This window comes from Engraulis encrasicolus, chromosome 24, assembly GCF_034702125.1.
Source record: "Engraulis encrasicolus isolate BLACKSEA-1 chromosome 24, IST_EnEncr_1.0, whole genome shotgun sequence".
Lineage (NCBI taxonomy): Eukaryota > Metazoa > Chordata > Actinopteri > Clupeiformes > Engraulidae > Engraulis > Engraulis encrasicolus.
Genome location: NC_085880.1, coordinates 33,335,266 through 33,359,339, shown reverse-complemented (window position 1 = coordinate 33,359,339; position 24,074 = coordinate 33,335,266). Strand labels below are relative to the sequence as shown.

Below are 24,074 nucleotides of genomic sequence, written 5' to 3'. Positions count from 1 at the left end.
GGCTAGGTATGGCAGTAGCCTGGGGGGCCCTAGGACCAAAGGGTGGAAGGAATCAGTAATCGGAGAAATGTGACAAGATGCTGTATTGGAAAAAATTGGTCTGCCATTAGAGGTGAAGTTTTCAATCTTAATACTCTCCACAGTTGGCAGACCGTATTATCCTTCATTCTGCCTCGAAATTATGATGCCATCTATGAAATTTAGTGATGGAATTTGCCTTACATGGGGGCCTACAGCCATGTGTTGCCTTTGGACCACAGGCCATATTAATCCAGCCCTGTGCTCACCAGTATTAGTTTGGTAGGGGTGAGTGTCATGTTGGTATGACCTACCCATCAAGCTGAGCAACTGAACCATTACAACATTAGCGTGGCGTTAAAGTAATGATACTCAGGGCAATATTTTGAGCAATGTTGCCAAGCAACATCATGATTGGATGTTCTGATGGAATGGATGAAAAAAAGTAGTCTGCTGCTAATCCAAGTTCTTATAATAATAATAATATGATAAACAATCTAAACATCTTATAACATCGTTGCCCAGACAGATTCCTCAAAACGTTGCACTGAGTGCATCTTAATATGCCTCCTCCACTCGCTTCTCGTCATGATGACATCACTGACAACAGCATTATATTTCAATATCTTGCAAAAGCTCAATTGTAGAGTCTTTTTCTCGTTTGCAATTGTTATGGTGAATGAAAAACAGTCCCTCAAAAATTGTTGTGGCTAGGCTGACAGCTGGGAAACTATCGTTTTCTCCACGGAGGAGGGGCCAGGAGGCGGGGCGAGGAGACAAGCGCAAGTGGAGGAGGCAAGGTCACATATTGGGATGCACCCCCTGTGTATCATCACCATTAGTGTTTGGGTTTGGATATGGGCTTTGTTCAGCTTTGTGCAACTCATCTTGACAAAGCAGCCCGTCAACAGAACAAGGAGTCTTACGGAGCACAATGGTCTCTAAAGGTTGCGTTGGTCTCTGGCCATACAGTACATTGCTGGGCTTATCTTGGGAAAACAGGAGGGAAATGACATTAAAGTGTTTATGAAACGAAAACAAAGTAAAGGAATTTGACCATTTCCAGGACAGATTCTGAAAGTTCTAAGCCTTGTGAATAAAATGGGATATTGTCTGGGTGATATTTTGTCCTAAAAGTCATGTTAAAACGTTCCCAAAAAGTGTTTTTTTGGTGACATGCAAATTTTATGCAAATGATATGCGTGACATAGAAGGGGTGAGTTCACCTCATTCCACCTTGTTCAGATCAATGGCGGCTAGTACCAAAACAAAGCGCAGTGTCAAGCAGTGTGTTGCTGGAGGGCCGAACGGTGCCAGCTGCAAAAATGGCTACTTGACAGAAGGAATATCTTTGCACAAGTTCCCTTCTGTGAAGAATGATGGAACTGTGGCCGACAAGGAGAAGGCTAAATCAAGCTAGGGCTCTGTGGATCCAATGCGTGGTTTTGAAGCAAGCTCGTGGTCACTGTTGTGCTCGGCACATTTCCATCCCTTGTGTTTCACCACAAATGTGGAGGTAGCGGGCATGGTTGGACTGAAGAGAATGCTATTGCCTCAAGCAGTTCCAACAATTGACATCGCCGGCGTGCAGACTGAAACTGCCCCTGTAACTGCTCGGGCACGAAGACAGGTGAGTGCACTGCTTTGCTTTAGGCTACTCGTTTTACCTTGTCCATCTGCTTTGTATGTTGTTTTCAGGAAAGGGTAATGCACATTACATGCCAAACCGATGCGAATGCTCTCGGAATATGCACTTTTTATTGATTGCCATTCAACTGGTCAATAAATTGGTTTTGGGAGGATATCCGCACATCAGCGTGGTGCTCTCAGTCGAGGACAGCCAACTCACAGATTGGGCTACTGCTTAGCGAATAAACAGAGATGCACATAGCGTAGGCCTACTTTGAAGCGTTGATTGTTTGTTTTTAGTATTGTGGTGCACGTGTGGCTGACGTTTGGACACACCTCGTCCTCAGAGTCCGGCTGAGGGACACGCGACGCCTGTGACTTTGAGCACAAAAAAATAATAATAATGATAAACGCTAAAAATATGCTGAGGACTCAGGCTATATAGGGCGTTTTTCCAACAGCCTAATACCTCCGTTTTTTCTCTAGTTGATGATATTTTTGCATGTAGCCTACATGCATTTCAATCACACTATATCGCGCAATTGAATCAAAATGCCCCCCATTTGTCAACAAATACACACGCCATGTCATCTGTGGGTCATGGCAAAGCGCCCTTAGCAACCGTAACCATAAACAAAACGAACTGTCAGGCTATGTCAACAATCGTCACTTCGCCTGTCAGACATGTCACTTTCTGCAGATGTATCAGTGCCTCTGAAATAGATTTGTGCTGCTGTTTTTTTTTCTCATGAGGTTGGATGTGTGGTTTTTCGACACGCTGATGTTTGTATCAGAATTTTGGTTCCTTTATAAGATGTGGGTTCATCAAATGTGTGTTGTTTTCTCAGATCGCCATACTAGCAAACCAGGGACTCCCCTCTATGATGTCACAGCCCAGCTCATTAGTCACACCAAATTTCACAGAATTCACACTTTGAGTTGCCATTTTCACAAGTTCCTCCAGGATGATTGGGTTCAAAGTCTCATCGATGCGATCAGAAAAAACAAGGCTTTAATGGGAATGACCGTTTGTTTTCGTTTCATAAACACTTTAAATTCAGAATAATGAACAGAAAATGGCTTCACAGGGACACAACACTGGTTCAACATACATGTAGGGGATGGATGTGTGAAGGACTCTGACACCCTTAATTCCCTGCTTGATGAATTGGACTTTAGACAGTTGAAAATACAAATCCCATCAATTCTGTTTACATTACATGTAAATCCAGTTTCAGGAGAACAGTCAGGTGTGTGTGAGTGAGTGAGTACGGCCCCTTTTCTCTGGCTTGTCTGAGCTATGTTTGGAATGTCTTCGCTGGCTCTGGCTGTGTTGCCAGGTCCCTGGTTTGGTTTCCAGGTTACTGCAGCAGCAGGCCGATGAGCAGAGTCAGAACGGGCGTTGTGTGGTGGATGGATGGGTCCCAAGGGCTGGGGTCCAAAACCTTCAACAACCAGTCATCACCAGAGGTGGACACACACCAGGCACTAGGCGGGGTATTCCATTCAAGAGGGTGGTAAACCAGGTGAAGTTATCCTAGAGGTCGCATTAGGTCAGGTGATGGGCTCATTCGTGATGGCAAGCTATGAAATTACAATTCATTCTGGTTAGGAAATTTTTAACAAGTCCGTTGTCCAGGGCCCAGGGGAAAGGAAGGCCCAGAATTTGGAGAGAGGTGCCGGTCACAGCTGTCAGCAGCCCAGTAACATAAGATACATAAGATGCCACAACAAACCAGGGGTGAGTTTCTCAAAAGGGAAGTTGTTAGCCTGTTAGCAACTTCGGTAGTTGCCAATATGAAAATGCATTGAAAGCAACGAAGTAGCTAATGTAGTAAGCAACTTTGGTTTCGAGAAATTCACCCCAGTGCAGCAGTTCTACATGATGCCGCAGGTCATGCCAATCCAGTTCCTTCAAGGTGCACTGTGTCATACTTTTGGCAGTTTCTTTCCAGAATTCATGCTGCCCATTCACAAATGTACATCAGTGCAGGAGGTGGTTGACGGACTATGCTAATTAGGATCAGATGGTCCACATACAGAGCCCAGGGTGCAGCTCAGAACCTCAACCTGATACTAGTAGACCAGTGTTTCCCAACCAGGGGTACGTGTACCACTAGGGGTACGCGAGCACACTGCAGGGGGTACTTGGAAAAATGAAAAAATGTATGGAGCATAGTCACATTGGGATATTAGAGCATGAGTGAGGTGGTACTCATGGTATGACAAAAAGGCTTAGGGGGTACGCACGACAAAAAAGGTTGGGAAACACTGTAGTAGACTAATGACCTTGCCCACCTGTCTGATTAGGGCAGGGTGCTGTTAATTAGGATCAGCTGGTTCTGTGAACTGGCAGAAATACCGTACTTAAATGTGCTGTAGAGAGCTCTGAACCTCGAGACTTCTGATGCCTGGATTGTCATTGGTCACGTTTACGTGACATTTTTAATTCCGAATTTAATACTTCCGTCCAGTTTACATTGGACTTTCATTTAATTCTGAATAGTGAAGTGTTTACATGACGTTTTCAAAGCGGAATTAAGCTCTATTCAGGATTAAATTGAGTTAATTCTGAATGAAATGTCTCATGTATACGAGGTCATTGTGTACATGTGTTGATAAAAGTCATTCTATTCTGTTTTACACCGTTCTATTCGATCTATTGTATTCTACCAGCCTATTTCTGATCTACCCGGTTCTATTCTATGAATCTATTGTACTCTACTCTTTTGTGTCTAGGGCTCTTTTCTATCAGTCTGTTGTATCCATTTTATTCTGTGTCCACCTCTAGTCGGTGCTTTAGGTTGCTGAGTGAGCTAGAGAGGCACCGCAGAGTGGCTGGCTGTCACACCACAGCGGCAAGTTCAACACAAATATGTGAGGAGGTCTTATCACATTGGTGCAGCCACCATCAAGACCTTGCTGTGCGTGTGTGCGTGTGTGTGTGTGAGTGCGTGCATGCCTGTGTGCCTGTGTGTGTGTAGGGGGTATCCTTGAAGATTTTGAAGAGTTGGATGGGACTAGTAGGTACTGTGTCAAAATGCCTGCATTGAAATATGCAACCCTGGCAATTCTGGTCTTGTTACACTTATGTAAGGGAAAAGTACCATCAGCATCATAGGGGCTAAGGTATCGAATTTTCCAAACAGGCTCTCTTCTTGCAAGAGGGTTTTCTTTTTTTATCCCCTCCCCCTTCCCTAACCGGCCTCTGTTCCTTGCAAAGGGGATGGTAACATTGAGTTCTTATTGATCTAAGGTCTATCTTTGGACTGGGCAACCAGAGCGGTTGCCAGGGTTGTACATTATTCAGGCAATAGCACGTCAGTGACCTGAGACAACAGGGAAACAGAATAAGCAACGTTGACACAGTGTTGTTTCAATGATCAGTAGTACCCATTTTTAATACAGTATCTTTGCACAACACTTCACTTGCCTTGACGTCCTAACAAAACAAAGTTATGTTACTAGGGTCAAAGTAAAGTGCTTTGAAATGTTCATCGGAATAATCTTTTTTTCTTTTCTTTTTTTACAAAACAACAATTTCAACAGTTTATCAGTCATCATACCTGTACAATCGTAATTAGAAAAGTAGAACTAATTGTACAAAAAATAATCAATGCATCTGTGCAAAATCAGAAAAGAGAGCTAATTTACAAACAATGTCGAGATGTGACAAAACATCCTATGTATGGCAAGAGCACTTCCCTCTACAACTAAAGGGAAGCTATTGATACTGTTGGAACCATGTTGTGGCTCTGTAGTTGCAAATGGCACGCCTCAGTGAAAATATCGCTTGTTGGACCTCTATGAAATGTGCAAGAGTTGAAATGGCTTTTTTTTTTTTGGGACGTGAGGTGGAATATTGCGTAGCACTTGTCTACTTGTCAGTGTGTGGAGTGTATAGTGTGGGTGTTGATGTCATTGAGTAATCAGCCTGTATCCTTGTACATAGAGTTCAATAGTGCATCTTAATATGCCACCTTGCCTCCTCCACTCGCTTCTCGTCATGATGACATCACTGACAGCAGCATTTTATTTCTATATCTTGCAAAAGTTCAATTGTTGAGTCTTTTTCTCGTGTGCAATTGTTATGGTGAATGAAAAACAGTCCCTCAAAAGTTGTTGTGGCTAGGCTGACAGCTGGCAAACTTTTCTCCACGGAGGAGGGGCCAGGAGGCGGGGCGAGGAGACAAGCGCAAGTGGAGGAGGCAAGGTCTCATATTAAAACGCACTTCAAGTCTCTGTTGTGTGTAAAGCTGCATTGTACAGGAAGGGGGCAGCCATGTTCACTTCCCTGAGGATGAATGGAGAGATGCTGAAACCATTTAGGCTCCTCTCCTCTCCTCCTCTCTCTTCTCCCCTCCTCGTCACCCCATCTAATGTCCTCCCATCATCTTCTCTTCTCTTCTCTTCTTTTCTCGCCTCATTTTCATTGTCTTTCCCTCTCCTCTCCCCAATCCCCGTGGCCTCCTCTCCTCTCCAAGTTTCTATGCAAGATTTTCAGTAGGGCTTCATCATTTGGGCACGTGGGAAAGATGTCAGTGGTATGGGGTTCCTGTGGGTAAGAGCAAAGATGAAGATGCACCATGTTATAAACAAAAATACAAGTAGTTAACCACAAAAAAGGATTATAATAAATATAATCCACAAAAAGTGTGGCTCACTCGTACTCGTAGACGTCTGCGTCCTTCATGCGGCGGTAGTACTTGGCCAGCTTGATGGACAGGATGACATTGGGGATGAGGAAGAGCAGGCACCAGCCCAGGCTGAACCAGAAGGCATTCTGCAAAAACACACACACACACACACACACACACACACACACACACACACACACACACACACACACACACACACACACACACACACACACACACACACACACGGACAAACGAACGCACACAAGACACACAGCATGTAAGCACTGGTATCTCCCTCTTCTCCACTCAGCAAATGAAGCCAGCCAAAGCCGAGATCCCTCTGGTAAATTATTTATAGTAATGCCATGGAGAGGAGGTATTGCCCACTGTAAGTGCAAAGATACTAGCACTGCCTTACACAATCGTAATTTATTGTGGAAACAGAGCTATGAAAAGAGCGTCAGTCCTCACCATGGACTCAACCAGGTGCGTGCAGACGATGGCCTCTGCCGAGTTGATGGCCTGGGCAACCGGACCGCAGCGCCCCAGCTGCTGTGTGATCTGTAGGGGGTTGAAGAGGAGGTTAAAGCCTACACATCCAAAAACTGACCAGGGAGCAGAACAAGAAAACAAGAAATGACAGGATAAAAAATGAAGAAAAAAAAAAACACTGACACTTACACAAAAGAAGTGGGAAAAATCCTGGTTGAAGAAGAATTTTTTTTAACCTGATCCGTAAGGGGTCACATGTCATCAGTTTCTTACTCTCCATAGGAAAAAAAAATCTATATGAAACTTGCAAAATGTTCCATGGACTATACAATTCTTATATGACATCCTATAAACCTGGCTAATTGTAGCTAGAAGCAGGCTTCACTCAGTCTTCATTCATTACTTTATCTGTACTTTAATACTGTATCAACTTCAAATTCAACAATACAAAATGAGTACACCTTGCATTGCATAAAGTGTTATTATTTAATATATAGCCTATATGTATAGGCCTATTTTATATCTATCCCTCACATACACATTCCATATAGGCCTACTGCAATACAGTATAACTATGCATGTCTAATGCTTATGAGTGAATGGTTCATTTCTTATTTTCCCACATACCGGTACAACCTTTGTGTAGACATGGAAGGTTTTTTATTTTTATTTTTCCTATGGGTCTAGCCTTCCAAAGGTCACTTTCAGGCATGCTGTCTGTACAAACTTAATCATACAGTTAAGAAAACCTACACTAGTTCAAATATTGTTCAGCAAATATGTTACACTTCTCTAGACAGATGGCAAAGTCCAGACTGTACAGGAAAGTATGTCCCCTTGAGCTAAGCCAATGTAAAGAGAGTGTATGCCGGGAAATGCACAGACACTTGACACATTAACTCTGAAGGTAATGATACACAGGCCTACTTTTTGAGCAATGTTGCCAGGCAACAATGTGATTGGTTCCTAGTTTTATCATGGAATGATCTGCTGATCCAAGTTCTCTTCATGAAATTATCGAGATGAACAGTCCAAACAAACATCTTACAGTATCATTGCCCAGAACCATTACTCCAAAAATTGCCCTGTTTATCAACACCTTGAGATTCATTTCAAAACAACATGAAGCAAAGCTAACCGTCACGTTGGCCCACTCTGCGAAGGCGGTGAAGAATTTGAGTTGGCAGTCCAGAAATTCCATGCTTTCCTAGAATGGGGAGGAGTAGGAAGAGGCAAGTCACCTGACATGATCAGAGCACATTAGACAGAAATATCAGGAGAGCCGAGAGGGAACAAGTGACTCAAGTGTTCAAATGGGCCCTGCAGAAATTTAGAAATATGGTTACAAATTCTAGAAGTTCTCTGCTGTCCTAGAGTGGCAGGAGTGCGAGGTGGGGAGTTACTTCACATAACATGCACAGACATGAGCCGAGAGGAAAGAAGTGACTCCATTTTAACGGGCCCAACAAAGTTTTATAAACACGGCTACAAATAGGCTTACCACCAAGTGAACCATTTTTTTTCTGGCAAAAGATTAGTGAGAGATTTTGGCACATTCTATGTAAAGAATGCATTCTGCAACGAAATAAAATTTTGTAATTGACATTTTGTAAGTGCCATAATACTAAAATCTTACATTGTTGAAGAGTAAACTATATAAGCTTTCATCCTCCCAATATTCCTGACACAGTAGTTGCCTTGGCAACCCCACCCCCCCCACCCCCATTAACAACTGTACTGCAAAGCTTGACATGAGCAGTAGAATTACATGGGTACTCACGTTCTTCACTATGGCGGATGTGCTGCTGTTTAGGAAGCTCTCAGCTGCCCCGACCTTCTGCAGCACCTTCCGCACTGTCTCCTGGGGAATGCATTGGAGAGACACCATACAGTGTATAAGTTACAGCGCGATCTTGTGAATACGGCTTTGCCAGCGAGTTAAAGGGAAAAATCGTTTTTTTGCATGTGGGGCCTTATTTCTGGAATAAAACACATCACTCTACACACCCATACCACTTTTTTCCCATTTGATGCAGTTTGGAAGATTTTGTGTCAGACGGTATCCACTCAACGGTCATCATATTATGTCGGTAAAAAAGAACCACACTAACTAGTTTTCTTCTCATACTAACAAAGTTTCGTGCATCATACTCAATAAATGTGTTTCATATTATTCCCCCTTATTTTCATTTATGAGCAATAAACGTTTTTTTATTTTTATTTTAAGTCCCCAAAAGAAAAAAAAGGTGGGAAAAATCTTCCTCAGAAAAAAGTCCATCACCATTGAGAATGGTTAGCTCCACTCTGGTCCCCTAGGCCAGTGTTTCCCAACCAGGGGTACGTGTACCACTAGGGGTACGCGAGCACACTGCAGGGGGTACTTGGAAAAATGTTATTATTATAACAAATGTATGGAGCAGTCACATCAGGACAGAGAAAGCAATATAGAACATGAAAAAGGGGGTACTCATGGCACAACTAAAAGGCGTAAGGGGTACGCAAGACAAAAAAGGTTGGGAAACACTGCCCTAGGCAACCCTGTGTTCCCGGAGCTCAGAGCTGTGTGTGGTGTAATGCCCTTCTGCATTGTTTATGTGCATAATCCTTGCACAAGCAGTGCGGCCATTAGGTGAACCCCATGATGTATTCCAGGAACTCTGTTTTGTGTGTGTGTGTGTGTGTGTGTGTGTGTGTGTGTGTGTGTGTGTGTGTGTGTGTGTGTGTGTGTGTGTGTGTGTGTGTGTGTGTGTGTGTGTGTGTGTGTGTGTGTGTGTGTGTGTGTGTGTGTGTGTGTACTGCGTCGGTACTTACATTGATCTGTAGGACAATGCCTTCCATACGTACAATTGAGGACTTGACATCCAGCTGAGGAGATTTAAGTTTAGTGTCAACATTTGTTTGCCGTAGTGATGTGTTTGCACGGGTAAGGGAACATTTATGCTGCTTAAACTACTAATGAAGCAGTATAACAAATGATCTACATTTTCCATAACCCATACTGCATCGACCATAGCACAACGGAATATTCACAGTTATAGTGGCATGTGCATTTACAAGAGTAACCTACCAGTTGTGGCTGGATAGTGTTGTTGAATTCACCACTGATGCCTCTCAGGTCAGTGGCCTCCTGACGCAGCTCCGTCTGAACATTTGGGTCACTCTGTGAAATGTAAGAGCAGAGGCGATAGATGAGGAGACTGTTAGCCAGGAGTTTCTTCTGGAATCCATATGGCGTTAAGTTCTAAGCTGAAAGTCAAAGAATGCGCGCACATCAGTGGCACAGGTGCTGGACCAAACGTAAGATAACTGAAAAGAAAATAAAGGTCCGCAACACTGTAAATGCTCCCAGAAGATTTATTGGCACGACGTTTCGGACTCAATGTCCTTCATCAAAGTGCAACATGTTAAATCTTCTGGGAGCATTTACAGTGTTGCGGACCTTTATTTTCTTTTCAGTTAAGTTCTAAGCAGCCATCTTATGGCAGGCATGCCCCTTTAGGAGACTAGGTCCTTTAGGAGACAAGGAGAATGAATGGAATTCAATGGGAAAGTCACACCCATTTAGGAAACTGAAGTTGATACCACATCACATTGATGACGCATGCTATGCCTGCCTGTCATCTGATATAAACCTGACTGTGCACATCAGGACAGAAACGACAAACCCCTTTGAAGGTTTAAAAGTATCTACACAAGATCTTTTAAAAAGTCTGCAGTTTACAGCACTCACCTGTCTATCTGCCAGCTGGTCCAACTTGTCTGCGGTGGACGTCAAGTTTCCTCCAAACGTGTAGAATGTATCAATCTGACAAGTGAGGATACAAATGGAGAGTCATAGGAGAGTATGGAGATACCTGTACATCCTGGCACCTCAGACAGTGCCACATGTGCTGACTGACCCCAGCAGTCTGTTACCCACATAATATTTATCCAATATCACATCTGTTATCTACAACCAGGGCTGCTGACAGGGCTGCTTTGGCCTGGCCCTGGTCAAAGTCATCTGAAAGGCCTCCCCACCCAATACATGTAATGAGAACCCAATTCTGAGCCCCCCCTCCTCACCCTGGGCCCAGGACAACTGACCCCTTTGACCCCCTGTCGGCTTCCCTGCCTACAACAGACGTGTCTATGCCGAGATGAGAAGGTAAAAACCCTGCCACAGTATCCTCCCCAAATAGACTAGTACCATAGTCTGTATATCTTGAATTCCCATTGCAATCAGTTGATTCAGAGATTGTTGATTAAAATTTGAGGCAAGGTTTATACTTTCTGAACGTGGTATTGACCCCTCTGACCAACAATATTAAGGTAATATGGATTCGATAGGCACTAATATCAATATCATTACACCTATTTACATTCAACATCTAAGCTATGATGTTACAGACATTGAGAGTGACTCTAATGCTGTTGGTTGTCCCAGTACCTGATCTTTGACGCTGTTGAAGTCGATGCTTCCTGTTTGTGCAATGACGCTGTCGAGCTTTGCAACTGTCTCAGGGCTAAGTAGGGTCACCGTTGATATGGAGATATCCGTGTTTTCGAAGTTCTGCCTGATCTCCTCAGTGTACTGTTGAAACAAACGCCATGGACCAAGTTAAGTCAAGCCGAGTTGAGTTATGCACGTCCATACAGTATGTGCCCCTGTTATGATTCCACATAAGCAATATGGGTATATGTGTGAGGTGGGTAAATCCAGAAATCCAAGGGTAGACTATCAGGAAACATTGCACACTGATTACTGTTTACTTTTGTTTTGAAATCAAACAACAGATTGTATCAGATATATTTGCAAAGGTCATGTTAAACAGCCTTGGCTCAAGCGTCACAAGTCCTTTGCAGACTTGAGTTTGCATGACTGCACGTCATTGTCAGAGGTCATGAACACAGACACAGACTGAAAGGTGATGATTATTGAAAAAGGATGTCTGTTCTGAAGCGCATCAACAAACACGGTGGTCATTAGAGAAAGAGGATACTTGTTTCAGTCTGGATGATGTGTAGTGACAAAAACATTTGTTCATTACAAACAGTGAATGTGTGTGTATGATGTGCTGTCAAAAACATGCATGTGGTCATTAGTGACAGTGTGTGACGCGCTTTGACAAACACGGGTGGCGTCGGAACTGTGTTTTCGGCTGTTACCTTGGAGACGTTCAGGAACTCGTTGAGATCGACTAGCTCGTCCAGGTGAAAGGTGCTCCACAGAGACTTGTTTTGGTTGCAGTCACTACGAGACACATCAACACTTAGTGGAAATGCAGAGAGAATGTGGTGCCAGTGTGGTTAGTGCTTGTACACTGCTGCCTGTGTTTCTTTAAAGGGTATGCATTCTTTTAAGCAGCTTATTTCCAGAATTCAGGCTGCTCATTCACAAATTTCTATCTATCTATTTCATGTTTATTTACGGTCATCAATTTCGAATTATTTATTATGGCTAGGAAATGTACACTTTTCAGTTTCATACATGGATGTTTGCGGAGCTTCTACATGTTCACCACTTTGGTCAGGCCTGTAAAAATTACTTTATTACTGTAATGCATGAAAAGATAAAATTTGTGAATGGGGGTACATTTTGAAAATAAATGATTAACATGACATACTCTACATTTAAGCACTGAAATAGTGAATAGTAAGCCTGCAGTAGGAGCACCTGATTGTTTTACCATGTGTTCTTGACTGTGCCATGATTGCACTCTTTGAGCTAAAACAACACTGAAGTGCCATGGAAGTCGCATGTTGCAGTATGTGCATGGAATGGGTAAAAATGAGTGGCTCCTACTGTATATGAATTGCATGTTTACTTTTCACTTTGCTATTATCATACAGTATAAGGTGGCTCTGCAATCTCACTTGAAAACACTTGTGACGGTCAGGGGGGTCTGTACGCCGATAGATGCAGACAGGTTAAACCCTGGGATCACTCCTGGTGTGTCGATGAGCTGCGTGTTTGGACATACAAGAGCACAATTAAGCATTTAATAGAAGAGAGGAGGACAACATGCAAATCACACAACACATTGAGAGGACCGCTAAAAACTTTGTAAAGTAATGGGTAAAATGTTGGCCCTTTGGCCTTTTCCCCTGGAAATGACATTTCCCAGTACTACGGTTTGGCCATGATTAGAGATGCACCGGATCCTGATTTTTAGATACCGGATCCACCGCTTAAGATCCTGCCGGATCCGGAACCGGATACCGGATCCTAAAGAAGCGTTGAAACATACAGTCTAGTCGCACACATGGGCCCTTGACTCAAACTATTTTTTAGACTCATTGGCTAACTGCCACACTGTCTCTGCAACGGCCGCTTCCAAAGAGCTTTCGCTCCATGCAGTGATTGGGGTTGTGAAAGACTGACTGAAAAGCCTAGGCTAGAGATGCACCAGATCCTGATTTTTAGGTAACATGCCGGATACCGGATCCATTACTTAAGATCCTGCCGGACCCGTATCCTGTGAAAAACCCTATTATCCTGCCGCATCCGGAACCGGATCCGGTGCATCTCTAGCCATGATACTACGATTATTTTTTGGCATACTTTATACTCTGTTTCATTTTGAAACTGAGAACAATCTTCAACAAAGTTTGATATTTGTGTTGATATACACCAGTTAATTCAATGTAGGCAATACATTGTAAATCATTGAGAAGGTAAGGGATAGCATGGCTTAGTGGTGCCTATACCTGGAAGAGCTCCTGGCTTTTCCAGGGTTTGCAGACGAGGGTGTAGGCGTTTCCACCCAGCAGGAAGAGGATCACTACCACCACCATAAAGAGCCAGCAAAACAGGAAGGTGAACCCAGCACCCCTGCAGAGAGAAGAGAGACACAGTCATGTTATTACAATACATGGGGAACAAGAAGGTGAACCCAGCACCTCTGGAAGAGAGAAGAGAGACACAGTCATGTTATTACAATACATGGGGAACAAGAAGGTGAACCCAGCACCTCTGGAAGAGAGAAGAGAGACACAGTCATGTTATTACAATACATGGGGAACAAGAAGGTGAACCCAGCACCTCTGGAAGAGAGAAGAGAGACACAGTCATGTTATTACAATACATGGGGAACAAGAAGGTGAACCCAGCACCTCTGGAAGAGAGAAGAGAGACACAGTCATGTTATTACAATACTTTACTCAGGGGAACACCTCTGGAAGAGAGACACAACACCAACACTGTCATGATATTACAATACTCAGGTTAACAGGACGGTGAACCCAGGACCTCTGGAAGAGAGAAGAGAGACACAATGCCAACACAGCGATGTCATTACAATACTCAGCGGAAGAGAAAGATGAACCCAGGACCTATGGAAGACAGAAGCAACACGCAACACCAACCAACACATGTTGGCATGATGATGGCAGCCTACAGTACTCATCTCTCAAGAGAGAAGAGCGACACAACATCAGCAGTGACATTTTAAACAATATATATTATTTATTGTTCCTATTGCCCTTATGGTCCTGGCAGACTACCATAACCTCCACCTTTTCCCTGTCATGTTGCATGGCACGGTGTTAATTATCCATGGGTCGCGCTGGTAGCCTAGCTGCGGAAACATGCAGATCTGGCGAGAGCTGGGTTTTGGCGCTGGTAATGTTTACCCCATAACACACAGGGACTCTACTGACTGACCCACGCAGCAGCACTCGGGCAGGAGAGCCAGCCATGTGCAAGGTTTCCCCCAGCGCTTTATTGCTAAGACGCCCACCTTGACAACAAACACCAAGCACCATGACTAAGTCCCCTGAAAAGATAAAGATTTTGTGTTGTGAATGTCATTTCTGAAGTTGCTTCACCAAAACATGTACATGTACACTTTTCGAGTTTTCATATCATATTTCTTGTAAATCTGCAAAGTATAGCATCTCCAATGATGATGGTCACATGTGTCTGACACCTGCTAACCCCACATCACCTTGCCTAACGAAAATTCTGCGGGGAAACACTGATGTGGGTCATGTCTCTCCATTCCACCCAAATCAGCTAGTAAAGTACATTAGGTCAGCTGACGGGGAGGAGGAATGGACCAAACGCCAAACCTACCCCCTGACATTCCTGCTTTTAGGAAACACACAGCTATCACTCACTATTACTGTCTAAAAGGGGAGGGGGCAAAACGTTTTCTCTCACTGACCCTGTGTTCCCCTTCCATGCGTACACCATGGACATTGAAGGTGTTCATGTTATTACATTACATTACATCCAGGGCTCTAAATTAACACACGCCAACACGCCAAACAGGGGTGAAAATTCATTTTGGCTAGTAGAAAAAAATATCTCCCCGCCAATTTGGCTAGTAGTTCCCGAGTACAGTAAATTATGAACGGTAAACCGCTGCTCTGACGAACGTTAGACGGCGAGATTTCCTACATTACCCATGGACACTAGCGTCACGACGTAGCCTCCCACAGTGGGCTTTCCAGTGCAGCGAGCGGCAACTCCATGCTGTTGCGCGCGCCAGGATTGAAAACATTCTGTCAGCTAAGCTGCGCTCACACTATTCTGACAGGCAGCTCTCCTCCTATGCTCTCGTCGCTTTCGCTACAACCTTTTTAACGTCACTACTGCTATATGAACATTGCTGTAACAGGCTGCATTTTTGAAGCAGCGAGGCCCTGGCCGTTTCAATAACAGGAGTTACGCAGATTATGCATAGAGCTACTTCTGTTCTGTAGACTATGTTTTGTGCGAGTGATGAGAATGTGGCGGGGGTTAGCGCAAGGTTCTGTGTGACGTTAAAAAATGAGTGGCTGTGGAACGAAATAGCGACAAGGGCAGAGGAGGAGAGCTGACTGTCAGAGTAGTGTGACCGTAGCTGTCAGTTCAGTTGTCTTCTGAAATGTTCCGAGTCCTGGCGCAACTAAGTTGGAAAGCCCACGCCATCGGAAAGAAAAAAAAGCAACCAACGACGAAGCTGTCGAAGTAACAACGGAAGCGAATATTCCCGAGATAATATTTACTTTCAGTTAAACTAGGCTTCTTGTCATTTTGTTGCGCATGGTAGAGAAGAGCTCCTCCTCTCTCCTCTCATCTCTTCTCCTTCCTTGGGGTGTGCGTAGGCCTATGTGAGGTTTTGTAGTGTTAAGCTGTGTGCTTGGTTACTGTAGGCCTATGTTAAAGGTCTATGTGAGTGGCTTGTGTGATGTGATTCAGCTGTTTTCAGAGGAATTGAACAAAAACTAATCAAATTGATTATGCCTAAGTAATGAAAGTAAAAAATAAAGCAGAAGTTAAAAAATAATGAAAAAAATATATAGCCTGTAATATGCTTATTATGTAGGCATATAGTAGCTTATGCAGGCCTATGGTGTATCTTTGTTGTAGAAATAGTTGAACAAAATGACCATAATTAAAAAAAAAAAAAAAACTAGCCTAAAGCATAGTTTATTTTGGCGAGAGAATAAAATGGCTTGTTGAACTTCTGTTTGGCTGGTAAGAAAAAATGTCCACTAGCCAAATTGGCTGGTGGTGGAAAAAGTTAATTTAGAGCCCTGATTACATTACATTACATTACATTTGGTTCATGTGTGGGTGATCAATGGAGATCATCCAAACTTTGCAAGAACCTGCACAGTCAAGGAAAAATGGTACCAATTCAGAGGCTCCTACTACAACTAACAGCATGGCCTTCAGCACGAGGACACTAAAGAGTGTGATGGTACATTACATTTGGTCAGGCTGAAAACCACTAGAAACCACTACACACAAGGGACGCTGTTTAAATAAATGCTTCACTGAACATGGAATAAAAGTTAATTATACTATTACAATAAAGCTTTTTGAATTTGAAAAAAACTATTTTGCATTTTAAAAGATAACTTGGCCTTTAATAGTAACAATAAAAGTGCCCGTACGCCATGAAGAAGATGCCTCCGCAGTTGGATGAACAGGATCGCTCGGTGGGTATGGCCTTGGGGTTGAGGCCCGAGGGGCCCATGAAGAGACCCAGCAGGTTACACACAACCACCAGCAGCACCACGCAGCTCAGCACCACACCTATGATCCACCTGGGGGAGAAGAACAGACGCACGCACGCACGCACACAGACACAGACACAGACACAGACACAGACACACACACACACACACACACACACACACACACACACACACACACACACACACACACACACACACACACGGATATGAGTCCAGCTACCCATAATCGGGACATACCAGTTTGAAATACTACTAGTACTGCATATGATGATAAGTACTTATATAGTAGTATGTGTATATGTACAGTACAGCAGTACTGCATTTAGTGAGTACTCTGCATACAGTGCATTGATATGTGAACGTGAATGTGGTTACCAGCCTGTACCACTTCACCCTCTGCTTTGGGGGTGTACTGGTTTAAGTTTTTACTCTACCCTCAGCGTTATACTGGTTTAAGATGCTGTTAGTATGTGATTATTAGTATGTGAGGATTAGTATTGTGTTTACAGTAGTACAAAGTACTATTTGAACACATCTCCCCATATACGTACAACTCTACCCTCTCTGCTTGTCCTCTGAGGTGTACTGGTTTAAGATGCTATCAGTATGTTTTGTGTATATGCAGTAATAGTATGTGAACATGTGGGTGGCTAACTCACCTGTAAAATTCTGCCCTCTCTGCTTCTGGGGTGTACTGATCGACCGTGTCCTGTGCATTACTGATGGACGCTGAGATGTCATTGACAACATCTAGAGGCATGTCATCTGTCACCTGAGAGATCTGGACCTTGATGTTGTCCAGCTCAGTCTTAACCTCTGGAAAAGGTGACACAGGGTAGGTAAGACATCTATTTCATTTCGAATACCATCACCATACTAACTGTACCAATAAGGAAATGTGAATTAAGTGGAAGTGTACTGCCCTAGAAAGGCGAAGTGCAGTAACATTTTGTCAAAATTGAGTTAAGAGTGAAATTGTCTTCATAACACCTCCTTTATATTGAGCCTCAGGCTGTGTCTCAAATGACACACTTTTGTCAGTGCACTGACAGTCAGCGCACAGTGCGCACAGTGCACTGAGGTCTTTAGTGCTTAGTGTCGTGGAAAAATTTGAGCACTATGCACTGTGCCCTCGCTGGAAGTGACGGCTGGGCATGGCATTAGCTCGCCAAAATATGAGTTGGCCACTGTTTACAATGCACAGCGTCTGGTGCTTGTATTTCCATGTCCTTCACCCCAAAGGTCAACAATCACACATACAATACTTTGGTTTGCATGAAAAGGTTGGTGTCCCATCAACATTACTTACAGAATTAGGAGACTGTTGACCAAACTCTTGTACTGAACTGAATGACACATTTCCTTCGTGTCATAGTCAACATGGCCGCCGTTTAGTGCGTGCAGTGTCCATCATTCAAGCACTGCATTTTTCCGCCATTGTTAGGGGATCATCCTGGCACTTTCAGTGCACTGGCTCAAATGAAATTTTCAGCGTGAGCGCCCTAGGCACTGAAAAACAGTGCCCGAAGTGCACAAGCGCGGCATTTGAGACACAGCCTCAGAGTCCAAGTGTGACCTATTTTAGAGATGTTGTCATGTCAAATTAGCTAACTACAATATCCAACCTAATACCAATACTTTAACGTTCTTTTTCTCAGTTTCAATGTTGGCGTAGTTACAACACTTTGCCTTTGTAGGGCACTTGAGGGATGTCAAGGCCAAGTTAGTGTTTCAGACAATGCTGTGTTATTGGATAAATATTAACCTTTTCTCCGCACTTACCTTGCACTGTGCTTTTGGTTTCATTGGTGACTCGCTCTGGTATGGTGTTGAAGAAGGTCTCACCCTTTAGGGAGGAGAGAGAGAGCAATTTCACCATATCAATAACTCAAACTGGGACTTTGGTGATTAAACCTGCACTGCCACATAAGCTCAAAAGACAAAAATTTGAGAACTGGTTTACGAAAGAAAAAAAAAGCAATTTCACTGTGGAAATGGACTTTCCTAACCCCTTCATTGAAAGTACATCAACGCATCATCATTTTGAAAAGAAATTGGGAATGAATGAATGAATGAATGAATGAATGAATGAATGAATGAATGAATGAATGAATGAATGAATGAATGAATGAATGAACGAACCAACGAACCAACGAACAAACCAACTAACAAACCAACGAACGTTTGAATGAGATTGTTCGAAAGCACTGGCTCACTGACTCACTGTATGTGAATGACGTTTAATCAACCAACCTTGTCCAGGCATTACTGTCTCATATTGTGCAGTACACACCCATGTCACTATTTCACATCCACAATGCAATGCTCTAAGCCAGCCAATCAGCCAGACAGTTAGCTATGACAAGCAGACCCCAATTCTCCACACCTATTAGTCCCATTACGGGAGCAGAGGTCACATTAACTGTTCCAGGTCACTGAGGCCAAGCGGAGGTCATTGATTGCCCATGCAGTGATTCAATCTCAGGTCAGCACTACTAGCAATCAGCGCATACAATCAGCACTGCATTTAAACTGTATGCTAACGTCTCTTTCTGCCTTTTTTCTCGCCTGTGTATTGTGTTTCTTTTAGCTGTGTATTATGTTATGCAACTATTTTGTGATATTGTCATGCTGTGTCATTGGTATATGATAGACCCCAGTAAGAATAGCTGCTCCTTTGTAAAAAGGTAGTGGGGATATACTGTTATTCTCTTACCTCGTTTGCCAGTCCGTTCAGGTTGGCGTCCTTGGCCTCATCCACTGCTGATATCAGGGGTGTTAGGTCTGGGGTCTGTCAGGAGAAGAGATTATTCAACATTTGTAAGGACACAGTAAAAAAATGGATTGTTCATTCAACACCTAGGGAGTTGATTTAACATCTAGGATGTATTTCGTCCCAGATTACTCTCCAACTGTTAAATTAACAATGCTTTTTTTTCAAAATAAAGGTCTTATCCACTGCTGACATCAGGTATCATTGGTCTGTCAGGAGGCGAAAGGAGATTACTCAACATTTGTATGGAAACAGCAAGGTACAGGAGTCACTCATTGCTGATTATAACATCCAGGTTATAGATAAGATTATATTATACGTTTCTGGGCCGATGTATTCACTTTATTGATCCCGCTCTGGATAATGTACAGTAGGATGCGGAACATGGCAGCTTGAACGACCACTGCTTTCATTTTGTAAGCTCTTTATGTAGCTGCCATTATACTTTAAAACACCAGAGGGCGATATGCAGCTCAAGTGTATACTGTAGAACCGGACTAACATCTTTTATTTTGATAACACCTCTGTGGCCTATAATTATATTATATGACCACAGAGAGATTTGTAGTATAATAATAACACCTTCACAATACTGTAAATATGGGACTAATCCACGTTCCTTAGGGCTGAAGCAACAACAAAAAAGCAAATGTCCCTGTCTTTGTTTACACTGCCATTTGAACTGGGGTGGCGTTTCTTTGTGGTTGACCTGCAAACATGGGTCCTCTTTTCTGTTTGTGTAACAAGACAGTGCGCAAGGCAGCGTTGGAGGTTTCCATGTAATTGAAAACCTTTTCCGAGCGCCATTGTGTGGGTATTAGGCTGGCACTGGCTGAGCACCTCACAGCCAAGTCAGGCACAGTGCGGGACAGTTCCCACTCAGATCCAGTGACGTGCCACAGAGACCCACCCGAGAAGACTTGTAATTAGTGCCCACTGCCACACACAATAGAGGGGACGGCTGCCATTCGCTACCTTGCCATTGCACAAAGGCACAGGGAAACATCACCTGTCTGCGTTTGGCCTACTGACTTCCTACCTAATTCACTGCCATTGGGCTGGCTTTGGTTCAGAGTGTTTGGGTTTGATTCAACAGGCAGACACTCTCACTTCCTCTTACGACACTGTCTACAGCCGAATCCAAAAAAAGCAAAAGAAAACAAAAGGGTGAAAAAAAGAAAAGTAAAGTTGGAGAAGAGTCACCGATGACACTCAGTTTATTTCCTGATATGGTAACAGCAACATTTCTTTGAGCTCAAAAAAGGAGTTCATCTACTGCACTTAGTGTACGTCTGATGACTCAACGATGACAAACAGACTTCATAATAAAAAAAACATTTCAGTAATTTGAAACACCGTATTAATGCAACTGAAATTCAAAATTCTTTGAACAACTAATAACCCAAATTTGAACACAACTTGGATTCAGTCTGATTAGGTGGTGCTCTGGATGGTTACTTTTATATTTCAAATGCCTCTGCCTGACCCTTGCCATGATTTCCCAACTCAGCATCTCACTTGAGGTCAATGGGTGTATGCAAACATTGGAGTCATGGTAATGGTGGTTCTCCCACCCTTCTTGACCTCTGGACATATTTTTTTCGCTGCTCTCATCATCAACCTTCCCCTCTTCCTCTTTCTTCCCCTCTCTCCCACTCTCCTCTCCAGTGTGTGTGCGTGTGCGTGTGCGTGTGCGTGTGTGTGTGTGTGTGTGTGTGTGTGTGTGTGTGTGTGTGTGTGTGTGTGTGTGTGTGCGCGTGTGCGCGTGTGTGTGTGTCTGCAATACAGAAATAAATTACGTGTCTGAAACTGAGATGGTGGTAATAGTGGCAACCTTTTAAAACATATACCACTTGTAACAGAGAAGAGATACTTTATTGATGCCGATGGAAATTAAGGAATGGCAGCAGTGGCATTCATGTATCTCCCGCTGATTTCACTGGAGGTCTTCGGGTTGTCTGCCCTGACCTGAGATCAGAGGGGGTGCTTGAGTGTCTCCCGGAGAGGGTGGTGTGAACAGGTCAGAGGTCAGTGTGTGCCATTTAATTAAGACAGATCAGCAATGATCAAGTTGATCAAGGATGTCTGCAAACAACTTGAGGTCAATTAAGTAATTTAGTGAGTGGCGGCAATAGCATCAATGTATTCCCCAACCGATATACAGTACATAATGTGTCTCTTGGATAGGGTGGTGTCCATAGGTCAATGGAAACAAGCTAAACTTTCCTGACTGAGAGCACATGAGACAGCAATTTTTAACTACATATACGTATATATATTTTAATTTTTAACTCTAGACAGTACCATTTTGCTAGTCTGACTCTGATTATCATCGACTTTCAAATCACTTCAAGACTTGGTCGGACCAAGAGCAAAACAATTAATATTTCCCAAACGGCATGGTTGATCCGACTAACCTTGGTTTGATCCTGGTTGTTTGCTTCCTGACAAAGAGTTTCCGATTTTTCCGGAGCTCAGAAACAATATTTGTATTGCTCCTGGCTGAAGGTGTTGCGTCACTAGAAGTGCACGGCCTGGCTACCATTTTGCTGCCTCTTGGCCAGGACTGCAGCATTTTTTTCTTTCCCTTTTTTGTGAATGCGGTACATAATTGGAAAAGACGTACGTACAGTATATAGTGGCGGTACTCACACAGCAAAGGGTTACAGGCACCCAAACACTGGCACCAAAATATTAATAATTATTCAAATCTGAGGAACCATTTGGGAGCAGAAAGAGCCGGATCCTCAAAACAAGTGTCAAAAGAACCGGCTCTCCAAAAAGATCAGAAATTCCCATCACTACCAGTAGTCCACATGTCTCAGCGAGAGTGTGGTGTCCTCATATCAGAGTGCGCTTGTGTGTCTCAGTGACTGTTGTGTCCACAAGTCAGAGTGTACATGCGTGTCTCACCGAGAGCGTTGTGTCCACAGTCAGCTGGTCCAGCTCGGCCTGTAGGGCGCTGCAGCCCACACATGTGGGTTTCTGGAGGGTGGCGTTGATACGGTCTCGTACTGCCGTCAGGTTGGACTGCAGTTTATTCAGGTCCAACTGGAGCCGATCCAGACTGGAGTCCAGGTGGGTCAGCTCTGCACTGGTATTGTCCACCACTGCAGACAGAGTGCATACAAGGGTGTTTACACACACAGACACACAGGCACACACAGACACACACGCACACAAACACACACACGCACACGCACACACACACACACACACACACACACACACACACACACACACACACACACACACACACACACACACACACACACACACACACACACACACACACACACACACACACACACACACACACACAGATATGGAACGGTGCACATTAAGGGGCTACAGAATAGCTGGTTAAATCCATGGACCAGTTGGATTAATGATCATTTGGGATAGAGAGAAAGCAGAAACCCAGTGTGTGACACGACTGTGTTCCCATAGTTTTTAATCAGCGTTTCAGGGATGACGTCATGTCTGAATTGCCTGGTTAACACCAGACCTAATCACAAGTGAGATTTCAGATCGAAACGATTGTGTAGAACTAAAGGCAGTATGGGAGTTCCCAGGCTAATGTCTGAAGGCTGCATGCTCAAAATGTCATGATTAAAAACTAGCGTGGGAGCATGCTAGTGTCAGACTCTGGTTCTGCTCTTTGTCTTTGCTTTTTGTTTCAGCCAGCACCAAGCCAACAGGCGGAGGACATAGCCTAACATATGCACTTTACTATAGTCAGGTCATCATTTATGTACTTTCGTTGATGTCAGAAAGGGATTGAAGAACCACACTAACACATCCACATCAAGGTTTAATCAGATTTCGTGTCAGGGACTGACAAAAAAAAACAAATATTTGTGTCCTCGTATTCTGTGTACGTAAACCTCTTTCCAGTTCCCCCTGGACATAAAGCCAGCACACAACGATTTGGAGGTCAGAATGGCTCCAGTATTGGTGCTTCTCATTCACACCGTATGGGCTTCATAATAAGAATAATGTGTTTGTGTTTACAGTTCATTAAGTGGATTAACAGCTAGAACACAATTTTGGGTTAAATGTTGCATGGATACATCTTCCCTGTAAGAAAAATGGAATCATGGTGGATATGATGATTGCTCAGGGCCAGTATGGACCCTCAATAACAGATGGCGACCCACACCACTACTCCCCCACCCCGACCCCTTGAACACACACACACACACACACACACACACACACACACACACACACACACACACACACACACACACACACAGACACACACACACACACACACACACACACACACACACACACACACACACACACACACACACACGCACACACACACACGCGCACACACACACGTGCACACACACACACACACACACACACACACACACACACACACACACACACACACACACACACACACACACACACACACACACACACACACACACACACACACACACACACCCCTGGCCTGAAGGTGGGTGCAGATGGCTGGAGGGGAGGAAGACGAGCCCCCCAGTCAGCTCCGCCCCTTCCACAACCCCCTCTGCCCTCTTCCTGCCCCCCATCCATCA

The 24,074-nt window shown here is 43.8% G+C and overlaps 1 protein-coding gene across 1 annotated transcript in view; it reads right to left on the bottom strand.

Moving 5' to 3' along the window:
• Positions 1-5,018: 5,018 nt before the first annotated feature.
• prom2 (prominin 2) overlaps positions 5,019-24,074 on the bottom strand; it is a 37,032-nt gene continuing 17,976 nt past the window's right edge. Inside the window, exons 8-24 of the mRNA XM_063191268.1 lie at positions 22,417-22,613; positions 19,447-19,521; positions 18,513-18,576; positions 17,390-17,546; positions 16,647-16,799; positions 13,470-13,593; positions 12,636-12,724; positions 11,928-12,012; positions 11,209-11,352; positions 10,510-10,584; positions 9,847-9,939; positions 9,576-9,644; positions 8,560-8,667; positions 7,918-7,986; positions 6,759-6,848; positions 6,312-6,430; positions 5,019-6,202 (exon numbers count right to left, since the gene is read on the bottom strand). Of these exons, the coding sequence (XP_063047338.1) occupies positions 6,148-6,202; positions 6,312-6,430; positions 6,759-6,848; positions 7,918-7,986; positions 8,560-8,667; positions 9,576-9,644; positions 9,847-9,939; positions 10,510-10,584; positions 11,209-11,352; positions 11,928-12,012; positions 12,636-12,724; positions 13,470-13,593; positions 16,647-16,799; positions 17,390-17,546; positions 18,513-18,576; positions 19,447-19,521; positions 22,417-22,613 (1,766 nt within the window). The 3' untranslated portion in view covers positions 5,019-6,147. The remainder of the gene's footprint in view (positions 6,203-6,311; positions 6,431-6,758; positions 6,849-7,917; positions 7,987-8,559; positions 8,668-9,575; positions 9,645-9,846; positions 9,940-10,509; positions 10,585-11,208; positions 11,353-11,927; positions 12,013-12,635; positions 12,725-13,469; positions 13,594-16,646; positions 16,800-17,389; positions 17,547-18,512; positions 18,577-19,446; positions 19,522-22,416; positions 22,614-24,074) is intronic.